This window comes from Pan troglodytes, chromosome 19 (genome assembly GCF_028858775.2).
Source record: "Pan troglodytes isolate AG18354 chromosome 19, NHGRI_mPanTro3-v2.0_pri, whole genome shotgun sequence".
Classification (NCBI taxonomy): Eukaryota; Metazoa; Chordata; class Mammalia; order Primates; family Hominidae; genus Pan; species Pan troglodytes.
This window is the reverse complement of record NC_072417.2, coordinates 81,839,396-81,853,140: the sequence shown is the minus strand read 5'-3', so window position 1 is coordinate 81,853,140 and position 13,745 is coordinate 81,839,396. Positions and strand designations below refer to the sequence as shown.

Here is a 13,745-nt window from a genome sequence, read left to right as displayed (position 1 = left end):
GGAAGGCAGTTTGAGTAGGATGGAGGAGAAGGAGAGATATGTGACTTGTGGGAAATATATCTAGATTTCTACTCTATTTGAGGAACTTTAAGAAACTATGCAGTATAAATTCCTTGTTGAAGGATGAAGTTGAAGATCAAGTATTCAGTTAGAAAACAAGGTGGAAGATGACTTTGGCAAATCTTGAAATATCATCTGGACAGCACCTACTCACTTCCATCCAAGGGGCCAACAACACTAAACTGTCTGAGTATTACACTCCCTTCCCCCAGTTCTCCTTGTGAACTGCTTCCTTTTGATTATTATCAATTCACCCTACCCTTTTTTCCTACACAAAACTGACTCTCATTTATAGAAATAACAACCCACATACAAAGCTACACAAATCAAAACAATATGGCACTAGTGTAAAGACCAACATATAGATCAAAGGAACAGAATAGACAGCCCAGAAATAAATCCCTGAATATATGGCCAACTGATCTTCAAAAAGCGTGCCAAGAATACATGATGGGGAAGGGATAGTCTCTTCAACCAATTGTGTTGGGAAAACAGGATATCCACATGCAGAAGAATGAAACTAGACCCCATCTTATGCCATACACAAAAATCAACTCAAAATGGATGAAAGACATAAACATAAGACCTGAAATTGTTGAACTCCTAGAAGAAAACATAGGAGGAAACCTTCATGACATTGGTCTTGGCAATGAGTTCATGGATATGACAACAAAAGCATAGGCAATAAAAACAAAAATAAACAAGCGGGATGATATAAAACTAGAAAGCTTCCACACAGCAAAAGAAACAATTGACAAAGTGAAAGGCAACCCATGGAATGGGAGGATAATTTGCAAATTATATATATGACAAAGGGTTAATGTCCAAAATACAGTCATGCACTGCTGAACAATAGGGATACTTTCAGAGAAATGGGTCGTTAAGCCATTTCATCATTGTGTGAATATCACTGAGTGAATTTATACAAACCTAGATGGTGTAGCTTACTGCAAACCTAGGCTATATGGTATATCCTATTGCTCCTAGGCTACAAACCTGTACAGCATGTGACTGCAGGGAATACTGTAGGCAATTGTAACACAATAAGAACTTCTGTATCTAAACATAGCAAAAGATAGAGTAAAAATAGGCATAAAAGATAAAAAATGATACACCTGTATAGGGCACTTACCATGAACGCAGCTTGCAAGACTGGATGTAGCTCTGGGTGACCATCAGTGAGACAGTGGTGAGTGAACGCGAAGGCCTGGGACATTACTGTACATGACTTTTATAAACACTGTACACTTAGGCTACACTAAATTTACTTTTAAAATTTATTTAATAATAAATTAACCTTAGTGTTCTGTAACTTTATAAACTTCTAAAATTTTTTTAACTTTTTAACTTTTTTGTAGTAACACATAACTTAAAATACAAGCACATTGTATGGCTGTACAAAAATATTTTCTTTTTTCATATCCATATTCTATAAGCTATTTTCTATTTCTAAAATTATTCATTTATTTTTTCTACTTAACATTTTTTATTAAAAACTGAGACACAAACACACACATTAGCTGAGGCCTACACAGAGTCAGGATTATCAACATCACTGCCTTCCATCTCCACATCTTATCCCACTGGAAGGTCTTCGGGGCAGTGACACATGTGGAGCTGTCATCTCCTGTGATAGCAATGCCTTCTTCTTTTTTTTTTGTTTATTTTTTATTTTTTTATTTTTTTAATTATACTTTAAGTTTTAGGGTACATGTGCACATTGTGCAGGTTAGTTACATATGCATACATGTGCCATGCTGGTGCGCTGCACCCACTAACTCGTCACCTAGCATTAGGTATATCTCCTGATGCTATCCCTCCCCCCTCCCCCCACCCCACAACAGTCCCAGAGTGTGATATTCCCCTTCCTGTGTCCATGTGATCTCATTGTTCAATTCCCACCTATGAGTGAGAATATGCGGTGTTTGGTTTTTTGTTCTTGCGATAGTTTACTGAGAATGATGATTTCCAATTTCATCCACGTCCCTACAAAGGACATGAACTCATCATTTTTTATGGCTGCATAGTATTCCATGGTGTATATGTGCCACATTTTCTTAATCCAGTCTATCATTGTTGGACATTTGGGTTGGTTCCAAGTCTTTGCTATTGTGAATAATGCCGCAATAAACATACGTGTGCATGTGTCTTTATAGCAGCATGATTTATAGTCCTTTGGGTATATACCCAGTAATGGGATGGCTGGGTCAAATGGTATTTCCAGTTCTAGATCCCTGTGCAATGCCTTCTTCTGAAACACCTCCCGAAGGACCTGCCTGAGGCTTTTTTACAGTTAACATTTTTATAAGTAGAAGTAGTACACTCTAAAACAATGATAAAAAGTATAGTATGGTATAGTATAGTGTATACATAAACTAGCAACATAGTAATTTATCATTATCAAGTATTGTGTACTATAGATAATTGCATACTTTTTTATGATTGGCAGCACAGTAAGTTTGGTTACACCAGCATCCCGACAAACACATGAGTAATATGTTATGCTATAATGTCATCATGGCTATGATGTCTCTAAGCAATAGAATTTTTCAGCTCCATTATAAGCTTACGGGGTCACTGTCATATATGTAGTCCATTATTGATTATGACATCATTATGTGGCCCATGACTGTGTATAGGAAATTCCTAAACTCCAATAGCAAAAAAAACTAATAACCCAATTAAGAATGTGCTAAGGACTTGAATAGACATTTCTCCAAAGAAGATATGCAAATGAACATGTATATGAAAAACTGTTAAATGTCATTAGTCATCAGGGAAATGCAAATCAAAACCACAATAAGATATCACCTCACATCTGTTAGGATGGTGCTATCGTTTGAGTGTCCCCTCCAAAACTCATGTCGGAATTTAATTACCATTTTGATGGTATTAAAAGGTAGGACCAGGTGGGACCTTTAAGAGATTATTAGGTCATGAAAGCTCTGCCCTCATGAGTGGAGAAATCTATTCAAGGATTGATGGGTTATCTCGGGAGTAAGTTAGTTATCTTGGGAGTGGGTCTGTTATAAAAGCCAGTTTGGCTGTCTCTTGAGTGCCCCTCCCACCCTATAATGCCATCTGCCAAGCTATGACACAGCAAGAAAACCCTCACCAGATGTATCCCCTCAATCTGTAACTTCCCAGCCTCCAGAATAATAAGAAATAAATTATTTTTATTATAAATTGCCCAGTCTGTGGTATAGTGTCATAGCAACAAAAAACTGGACTAAGATGGATGGCTATTCCCCCGAAAAAAATAACTGTTGCTAAGGAGGTGGAGAAATTGGAATGCTTGCACACTTTTGGTAGAAATGAAAAATGGTGCAGCCACTATGGAAAACAATATGGTAGATTCTCAAAATATCAAAAATAGAACTATCTTACGTCCTAGCAATTGCATTTCTGGGTATGTATCCAAAAGAACTGAAATCAGGATTTCAAAGAGATACCTGCACCCACATTTTCATTGCAGCACTATTCTTAATAGCCAAGATGTGTAAACAGTCTAAGTGTTCACTGAGAGATAAACGGATAAAGTAAATGTGTTAGGTACATGTAATGAAATACTATCTGACCTTGAAAAGAAATTCTGCAACATGTGACAGCACAGATGAACCTTGAGGACTTTATGCTGAGTGAACTAAATCAGTCACATAAAGACAAACTCTGCATGATTCTACTTATAAGATACCTAAAATAGTCAAATTCATAGAATCAAATAGTACTAGGGGCTGGGGAGAGAAGAATATGAGAAGTTACTCATCATCGATGTAAAATTTTAGTTAAGCAAGATGAATAAGCTCTAGAGATCTTCTGTACATCATTATACTCTCTTTTGTCCCACTGAACCTGCAGCTGGAATCACCCCAAACACAGTGGCAGGGGAGTTTCCACAAGAGAGTTCCCCAAACTGTCCCAAGATGGGGCCGGTTGGGATTCCAAAAACAGAACTAAGTCCACGGTGATCAGTCCAAATCATTTATCAGGGCAACTTCCTTACAGAGTGGGCTGCAGCAATTTTCGAGATGAACAGTGAGAGAAAAGGGGTGTTCTACCCAGGCATGTCTACAGTGAGGGGTCAGGTTATGGAGTTTTTATGAAGGTTTAAGGAATTTGGCACAGGGTCGGGGTTAGTTGTTTTGGACAACAATCTGAATAGCTTTATCTGTTCCTGGGAATGTTCAAGGCCCTAGCTTGGGTTCAAACCAGCTGGGAAAGACCTTCTGTTGGCCAGATCACAGAGCAGCCAAGACCATCTGATTTTTGGTCAGAACACAGAAAAATGTGTAGGAAACTGGGGGACCCTACATACTCATAGTCAACAGTACTGGATTGTTCACTTCGAAATTTGTTAACAGGGTAGATCTCATGTTAAATGTTCCTAACACCATTTTTTAAAAGAAAAAAAAAAAAGACCAGAGAGATGATTGCCATCAGTTCACATCTGGCACAGGTGGTATCACTCTTCTTACCTCTCCTTTTCTCTCAGGTACTCCTCTCTGATGGTTTATAAGTTGCCAGTGGAAGATGTGCAACCTTTAGCCCAAGCTTTCTTCAAATTAGAGAAGGGTAAGAAGTATGACTTTGAAGTACGACCCTGGAAAGAAGATAATTTCAAATCATAAAATAATCATCTTTATGACAAAAATGAAATGTGACAAAATGCATTACATTTTAAAGTTACAGTCTCAAATTGAATTTTAGGAAGACCCAAACCAAGGAGATAGAGGGATTCTCTGTGTGTGTGCCAGGGGATAATGAGAGTGATTTTTTTCACTTTTGCTTTGTGGGGTTTTGTCATGTATTTTTGCACGTATGTTGGTACAACCTAAGTCAAAACTCAGTTATATATGCATTTAAGAAAACTTTCTTTTGAAACATCTATGCATACATATTTAAAATTAAATTTTTCCATGGACTGGCATATTATTTTACTGTCTTAGGCTGTATATTAAGAAACTGACTCCTGTCTGGTCATTGAAACAATCTCCTCGCATCTGTCACATTTTAGAACTAACTGCCCTGCATCTGTCATCACAGGTTCATGTTTTCCTTGCAATTTTAGCTCATTAACTCTGCTACTCTGAACTGTGCTAGTCAGAACTCCCTCGCTATACTGTTTTCATTGTCACTGCTCAGTGATATATCTTTGCTTGCTTATCCTCTGCCCTAAGGAAGAGATTCAGATCTTCTAGTTCTAGAGGAATTGTCTAACTTGCTAGAGCATCAGGAATTGTCTGATTCTCTCCTTGAGAGCATCTGTGGTCACAGTAATGCATCTTCTTTTCATTCTCTGATGTATGTGAGCTCTCCAACTTTCTGGGCCACGTGGTCATTCACAGCACTCTCCAGGTTGGCATTAAGCCCAGTACTGACCTGAAACTTTTGGTGGCATATTTCCAATCTGCTGAGCTCCTATTAGAGCTCTAACCGCCTCTCCCAGTCTATTTTGGTCAAAAGAACAGTTCCTAACCCAATCAGAGGAAGCTGCAATGGTTTTTGGATAGAGGTCCGTGAAGATACCTGCTCTCTAAAAAGGCTCACAAATCCTTCTCCATAATCTTCTGATACAAGCCTTTTCAAAATGTGTCTGCCTTCCACCTGTTTGTGTTGAATGTGCAAAACCCACTGGCCCACAGGCAAGAAAGAAAGCTTACTCAGTAGCATTTTCTCCTTTAAATACAGTTCGCAAAAACTGCACAACATACAAGCATCATTCAAGAGCTTTTTCTCCCAAACCTAAGTAAATGCATTGGTGTATTCTTAACTGAACGATGTACTTAAGACATGAATGAATATTACCTTAACCTATTTAAGATTTTTCAAAAATATATCATTTGTACTATATGCTGATTTATGAGACCTCTAGATATGCAGTATATGAACTAATACGTGCTCATCCCTATGCAGTTAAACAGAGCTTCGACCTGGAGGAGTACAGTCTCTCACAGTCTACCCTGGAGCAGGTGGGTCATTTTTAGGGATCGTATCATCCATGGTATATGTGTATAATGCATTCCCTTGGAGCTGCAGAGGCAGCACGGCATTGTTCTCCTCTCTCTATTTCCTTCCTCCCTTTCAGGTTTTCCTGGAGCTCTCCAAGGAGCAGGAGCTGGGTGATTTTGAGGAGGATTTTGATCCCTCAGTGAAGTGGAAGCTCCTCCCCCAGGAAGAGCCTTAAAACCCCAAATTCTGTGTTCCTGTTTAAACCCGTGGTTTTTTTAATACATTTATTTTTATAGCATCAATGTTCTATTTTTAGAAACTATATTGTAAGTACAGAAATGGTTCTCCGTGTGGTGGGAGGAGGAGGTTCGGGTGCTGGGTAAGTGCCACGTCAGTGTGGACAGAGGCATTTGACTAAGCCAGCCTCCTCTCACAGCCTCTGTATCTCTGCAGGCCATCCTGGTTCCATTGTTCTGTATAATACTGAATAAATAAATTTACTTTTATATGATCATATAAGTTTCTAGATATGAGAAACAAATTTTGTTTAAATTTTTTTAATACAAATCTTAAAACACATTTTTTCTAACCTAGACTGAGAAATTCATATGTTTACTTTTCTAGGTGTATGATACTTTGTAAAGTTGATATTTTCCTAAGAATTTAACATGTCATATTTTTGAAATAGATTTAAGTGTGCTTCTTATTGCTAAAAATACTAAATGTCATGGGTCATAGTATCTGATATCAATATCGTTGATAACATATCCACAGGTAACACCATGATGTAGGCATAAATGGAAAACCCAAACCCTACTATTTCAAATATATTGTACTTTTTTATTTCTGTAAGCCAACTGTGTGCCATTTTCACTGGACTTTTAAATCTAGACTTTAGTGATGTCTACATTGTAAATGATCTTTTGTGGATATTTGTCACTTGGTTTCAGAAAGTTCACAAATGTAGCAACAGCTCACATGACTGAGTAGGTAGAAAATGTGAAATAAATCTCATATATATAGTTTTGAAATACGTTTTCTATTTCATGTGTCTTTTTCTTAACTTGGTGGCTTCCTGCTTACAAATTTCATTAAAAATATTTTCTAATATAAGCATAATTACTGGACTTTAAGACCATCAAAATAGGATTTTCTGCTAAACTAATATTTAGGCCAATGTTTGTGATATTAGCCTAATTATTACTCTTGTTTACCAAGTATAATAATGAAACACCAACTCCACATACTTCCTGGTACTGCACTCCTTCATGTTTACAACCATAAAACCAGACAGTTAACATAGAAAAGAATACTCATATTTCTATTTGCTTGGGCTTAAGTTTGCCTATCTAATTCAACTTTTGTGTTATACAGAAATATGCTGGGATTTGGAATCCCACGAAATATAAGTCTTATTTTTTAGATATGCATTTGGAGTAAATCCTACAACCTTGTCCAGCCTTAGTGTACTCCATTGCTGCTAGTTGGGGTGGATTTCACAGGAATTAAACCCTTCTCATTTTTAGATATGCAAATCTGTGTTCAAAGAGGATAAGTAACTTAACCAAGATCACTAACTGGTAATTAGCCCATCCAGCATTCAACAACATCTGATACCAAAGCCCATGTTTTTCCCACTACCTCAAGCTGACTCAAGCACTTATTGATAACTTAATTCAGAAGGCAGTGGACATAGAAAGCCCAGAAGCTTCTTGATGTGCTTACAATTTAATCAGAAGTGAAATTACACATACTTAGTAGAAAGCAAAAAGATAACGATAATCAAATGTTACATGGCATGCTATCAACAAAGGTACTGTCTACAAAAATTAAGAAGATCCATTTTGAACTAAGGCTATCTAATGAAGATGTTTATGAGTGAAAAGGAATTTAACCTTCATTTTAAAGAAAACTGAATTCATAAGGGGAAAAAAGAACAACAACATTCTAAGCAAGAAAAACTGAAGAGCATCAATATACAGGGTACTTCACCATTGATAGTTAGGAATGCTTACTCTAGCTGTATTACTAAGCTAAACAAGAAGACATGGTTTTTATGTTAGTGGAGTTTTCATCCAGACTATGAGAAAATGTTGAAATTAATATTAAAATTGCATGTATTTTTTGAGCAAAGAAGTTTATTCCTTTGTTGAGTCATTCCTGGAAAAGGTACATAATTAAATACTTAATGTAACAACAATATATTTTGGCTAACAGTCTCTCTCAAATAAGTGAGTGACTCTGGAGATCCTTGGACTAAAAAAAAAAATTTATCTGTGCTTCGTGTGCTGCCCCTCATGTATAGATTCAAATTGCTCTCTTGAACGCACATGAAAAACCGATGATCACCTTTATTCTCCATAGTCTTCATAATATTGGTTCTCAAAATATAGTTCATGTGCCAATATCATCACCATATGTGGGAACTTGCTAAAAATGCAAAATCCAGAGGTTCACACAGAATTACTGAATTAGTAACTCTGGAGATGGGACCCAGCAATCTGTATTTAACAAGCCCTCCAGGTAATGCTCATGCATGCTAAATTTGAGAACCACTAGATTATAGCCCATGGCTCCTTTTGTGAATATCAAGTAAAAATGCAATACTCTATAATCAATACGACCTTCTTAAAATTGTTAAGAATAAGAACGACTATTTTTATTGATGGCAAAGTACATTGAGAGAAGGTTAAGAGTAATGGATACCATTCAGGACATAGGCATGGGCAAGGACTTCATGTCTAAAACACCAAAAGCAATGGCAACAGAAGACAAAATTGACAAATGGGATCTAATTAAACTAAAGAGCTTCTGTACAGCAAAAGAAACTACCATCAGAGTGAACAGGCAACCTACAAAATGGGAGAAAATTTTTGCAACCTACTCATCTGACAAAGGGCTAATATCCAGACTCTACAATGAACTCAAACAAATTTACAAGGAAAAAACAAACAACCCCATCAAAAAGTGGGTGAAGGACATGAACAGACACTTCTCAAAAGAAGACATTTATGCAGCCAAAAAACACATGAAAAAATGCTCACCATCACTGGCCATCAGAGAAATGCAAATCAAAACCACAATGAGATACCATCTCACACCAGTTAGAATGGCAATCATTAAAAAGTCAGGAAACAACAGGTGCTGGAGAGGATGTGGAGAAATAGGAACACTTTTACACTGTTGGTGGGACTGTAAACTAGTTCAACCATTGTGGGAGTCAGTGTGGCGATTCCTCAGGGATCTAGAACTAGAAATACCATTTGACCCAGCCATCCCTTTACTGGGTATATACCCAAAGGAGTATAAATCATGCTGCTATAAAGACACATGCACACGTATGTTTATTGCGGCACTATTCACAATAGCAAAGACTTGGAACCAACCCAAATGTCCAACAATGATAGACTGGATTAAGAAAATGTGGCACATATACACCATGGAATACTATGCAGCCATAAAAAATGATGAGTTCATGTCCTTTGTAGGGACATGGATGAAATTGGAAATCATCATTCTCAGTAAACTATTGCAAGAACAAAAAACCAAACACCGCATATTCTCACTCATAGGTGGGAATTGAACAATGAGATCACATGGACACAGGAAGGGGAACATCACACTCTGGGGACTGTTGTGGGGTGGGGGGAGGGGGGAGGGATAGCATTGGGAGATATATCTAATGCCAGATGAAGAGTTAGTGGGTGCAGCACACCAGCATGGCACATGTATACATAAGTAACTAACCTGCACAATGTGCACATGTACCCTAAAACTTAAAGTATAATAATAAAAGAAAAAAAATAAGTACCCCCCCCCAAAAAAAGAGTAATGGCTACTCAGTATCATTAAAAATATCTATAAAGCAATTATTGAAAATGGAAGCTATGTATGTATGCATTATTGGTAAATAAAAGGTGATGATATTTTTGTGGAAATAAATTGTACCCATTTATTCCTTCCATTTTTAACATTCAGAAGAGTTCATCATTGGGTTTTAGAGGATGAGTATTTTTATTACAGTGTAATTTATATACAATAAAAGTCAGCAATTTTAAATGTATAATTTGATGAGTTTTGACAAACACATACTGATATATATTTTTTGACAAATATATGCATTTGTCAAATCTCATCAAATTGTGTGTGTGTGTGTGTGTATATATATATATAGGATTTATATATATATCATCCAATGCCTCAATTGTGGTATACAACTTTGCCATTTGCAACAAAAGTTCTCTCACACTCTTTGCTGACAATTCCGTCCTCTCACCATTGTTTGCATTATTTAATTTGTATGTAAACAGATCTCACTAGGCATCTCAGAGTGCAAATACTGGGTGTTAACTATGCGTATCTATATAGATGTGCTTTTTAAAATGTGTGTTCCGCTGTTGTTGTTTTAGTGTTCTGTAAATGTCAATTGGGATAAAGTCATTGACAGTGTCATTTAGACTTTCTATATCTCTTTTTAGATCTGATTATTCTGTCAGCTACTTAGAGTGTGTGTTAAAGTCTCCATCCACGTTTGTGGATTTATCTGCTTATCCTTATTTTTCTTCATAGATTTTGTCTCACATATTTTCACAATGTTATTAGGCAAATGTACATTTAAAATTGTTATATCTTCCTAATGCACAGACCCTTTTATCATTTGTAGTGTCCCTCCTTATCCTGAAGTCTATTTTTAATATTAACATAGTTACTGCAGCTTTCTCCTGGCTATCTTGTTCATGGTATATCTTTTTCCATGTGTTTACCTTTAGTCTATTTGTGTCTTTGTAGTTCAAATGTATCTCTTGTACACAGCATATACTTAGTTCTTGCTTTTATATCAAGTATGAGTCTTTATCTTCTGATTGGAATATTAAGTTCATTTACATTTAATGTAGTTATTCATAGGATTGTATCATTTAATATTTGTGTCTCTTTTTTCAGATATTGTAGTTATTACTGTTGCCTTGTTTTTTCCTATCTTGCCTTTTACTGGCATTCAATTTTAATTTTTCTATTGGCTTTCTAGCAGATTCTCTTCACATACATTTTAGTGGCTGCTCTGGGAATTACAACACATATTAAATTTATGCTAATCTATATAGAGTTGATACTGACTTTCTTCTTGCATAATAAAGAACCTCTGTGATAGTATATTTCAATTTATTCCCATCCTTGCACCACATTTTGTTACATATCTCAACTATGTACATTATAAAAACCATCAATATAATGTAATGTTTTGCTTTAAAAAGCCATATTATATCAACAAAATTAAGGAAACAAAGAAAATACGCATCATTTATTTTATTTGCTTATATTTTTACAATGCCTGGTGTTCTTTGTTTCTCCCTAAAGAACTGAAATGCCATCTAGTCTCATTTACCTTCAGATGAAATCATGTCCTTTAAGTTTTTGTTTTGTTTTATAGCAGGTCTATTGGCAATAAATTATTATTTCAGTTTCCATTTATCTGAAAATGTAATTTTTTCCAATTTCACATTTGAATAGTAGGTAGGCTGGATATCAAGTATCTGATTCACAGTTTCTTTATTTTCTTTCAGCACTTTGAATATGTTATCCCAGAGTCATAAATCCTTCTTATATACTGATAAGATTTATACCTATTTCAAAAGAGCTAAACTTTTACTGGCTTAAATTCTAATATCACTATCTTGAATAGTATGGATATCATATGGACAGTGAATCTTAAAATACCATACGTGTGTGTGTGTGTGTTTGTGTGTGTGTGTGTGTTTGTGTGTGTGTGGTGTGTGTTAAACTAGCATTTAACACTGGTGTGTATTTGGATCTGTCAAATTTTGAAATTTGCATTGACTATTCTTTTTAAAAATAAGACCACAGTTTCTACTGTATCTTGAGGTTATTTAGGACCAATAATAGTAAAATTATGTCATTGCCATATACCTTCTCTAAGAGGTACAACCAACTGGATTCTCTCTTAAGCCTGAAGTTCATAAAGTTGCCATTAGCCCATTTTGCTTCCAAGCATTTATTAAACACTTTTTGGAGAACTCAATATGAATTGGATATAGTTCTGCTTTTTGAAATGCTTGTAATCAAATTAGGAAGAGAAAATATAAACACTTGGGAAGATTAAAGAATATTTATAAGTACACAATTAGAGCTAGTTTGCTGCTTTAATCAATCTTCTACCAAAATGTAAACAAAGAAAACACCACATCATGATTAAGGCAGTAAAAAGTGGTGGAAAGCAGAAACACTTCTTAGAACAATCCTCTAAAAGTACAAGATACATGATTAACTACATGTGTAAAACATAATTAAGCAAGATTTTCTGAGTCAGGGAGATGATGGTCTGAGCTTTCTCTGCCAGTTTTGTGCACACCTTTCCTTCTGGGAAACAATAGATGACTAAAATTCACTCTCTTCCTGCAGTAAATGCTGCTGAATGGCACAGTGATTAAGATCTTGACCTAAATTTAATCTGGGATCTGCCATTTATCATCTACACAGACTTTGTTTCATTACCCGGAAAATGGAAATATCAGTACCCACTTCAGAGGGTGACCATAGCAACCAAAAATGACAAAAGCAATACCAGCACCAAGCAGCTGCCTGGCTGTTCCCAGAACTCCAAGTTCTCTCACATCCTGGATGGTTCCCTTCCTGCTCCTATTCCCTCAATTCTTCAGTGACACATCAAAATGTACCTGTTTTTTCTTTATTTTTTTTTTACTTCATTTCCCAAGGGCCAACTGAGATGTCTGCAAATAATGCACTAAACAAATTTATTTCAATAGAAGAATTCATGCTGTCATCCAACAAAACAGTACAAACTAGCTCAATCTTTGTTATCTGAAGGTACTTGGGAGGTCAGTGGGAGAGATATCCCAGGGCAGGCAGAGTTTCAGCACCAAAAAGGATTTTTATTCAGCCTATGGATCCAACTAGCATTGATACCACAGACACCCACATTTTTGGGAAAAATGAGACTGACAACTGTGTCAAATGAGCTTATGTTTTGTACCTGCTCTTTTGCAAGGAAAACCCTGCCCAACTCTTCACGTGGCTTTATGTGAGCCCAAGATCTGGTGCTGTTGTCACCTGATATATCTGCAAAGGAAATCCATTATTACAAACCTAGAACCACACAGAGCATGGTGAACTGTAAAAAGTTGATGACTGACTGGCAGATATTTACATTTCAGAGGCCAGTGAGAAAACTGGAACTGAAAACATTATATTACTCCCAACATGTCATAACTAGTTATATTTATAGGCCACAAAAGGCAGGAAACATATTGCTGCGTGAAAGGTAATTCCTTTTGCTTCTTATGGCCAATCTTATACTACCCTTCTTTTTCTTCTCATAGTCTATAAAATTATTTTAACTTCTCTTTGTTTTCTTTTTACTCTGTGTAGACACTATACCAAATTGTATTTGAAAGATACGTTCAACTAAAATTAATTTATTGGCATGGAAGAAACAATTCTGATGCCTAACGAACCAACTCTTCACTTTTCTTTTTTCTTTTCTTTTTTTTTTGAGATGGAGTTTTGCTCTTGTTGCCCAGGCTGGAGTGCAATGGCGCGATCTCGGCTCACCGCAACTTCCGACTCCTGCCTCAGCCTCCCGAGTAGCTGGGATTACAGGCATGCGCCACCACACCCAGCTAATTTTTTTGTATTTTTAGTAGAGACAGGGTTTCTCCATGTTGGTCAGGCTGGTCTCGAACTGCCGACCTCAGGTGATC

The 13,745-nt window shown here is 36.4% G+C and overlaps 1 protein-coding gene across 6 annotated transcripts in view; it reads left to right on the top strand.

The window, feature by feature from the left end:
• ABCA8 (ATP binding cassette subfamily A member 8) overlaps positions 1-7,040 on the top strand; it is an 88,742-nt gene extending 81,702 nt beyond the window's left edge. For all 6 annotated transcript variants that reach the window (XM_009433142.5, XM_009433140.5, XM_009433141.5 and 3 more), the window contains 3 exons: positions 4,553-4,632; positions 5,974-6,029; positions 6,146-7,040. In XM_009433142.5, coding sequence (XP_009431417.4) covers positions 4,553-4,632; positions 5,974-6,029; positions 6,146-6,244 — 235 coding nt within the window. In that variant the 3' untranslated portion in view covers positions 6,245-7,040. The remainder of the gene's footprint in view (positions 1-4,552; positions 4,633-5,973; positions 6,030-6,145) is intronic.
• Positions 7,041-13,745: the final 6,705 nt, after the last annotated feature.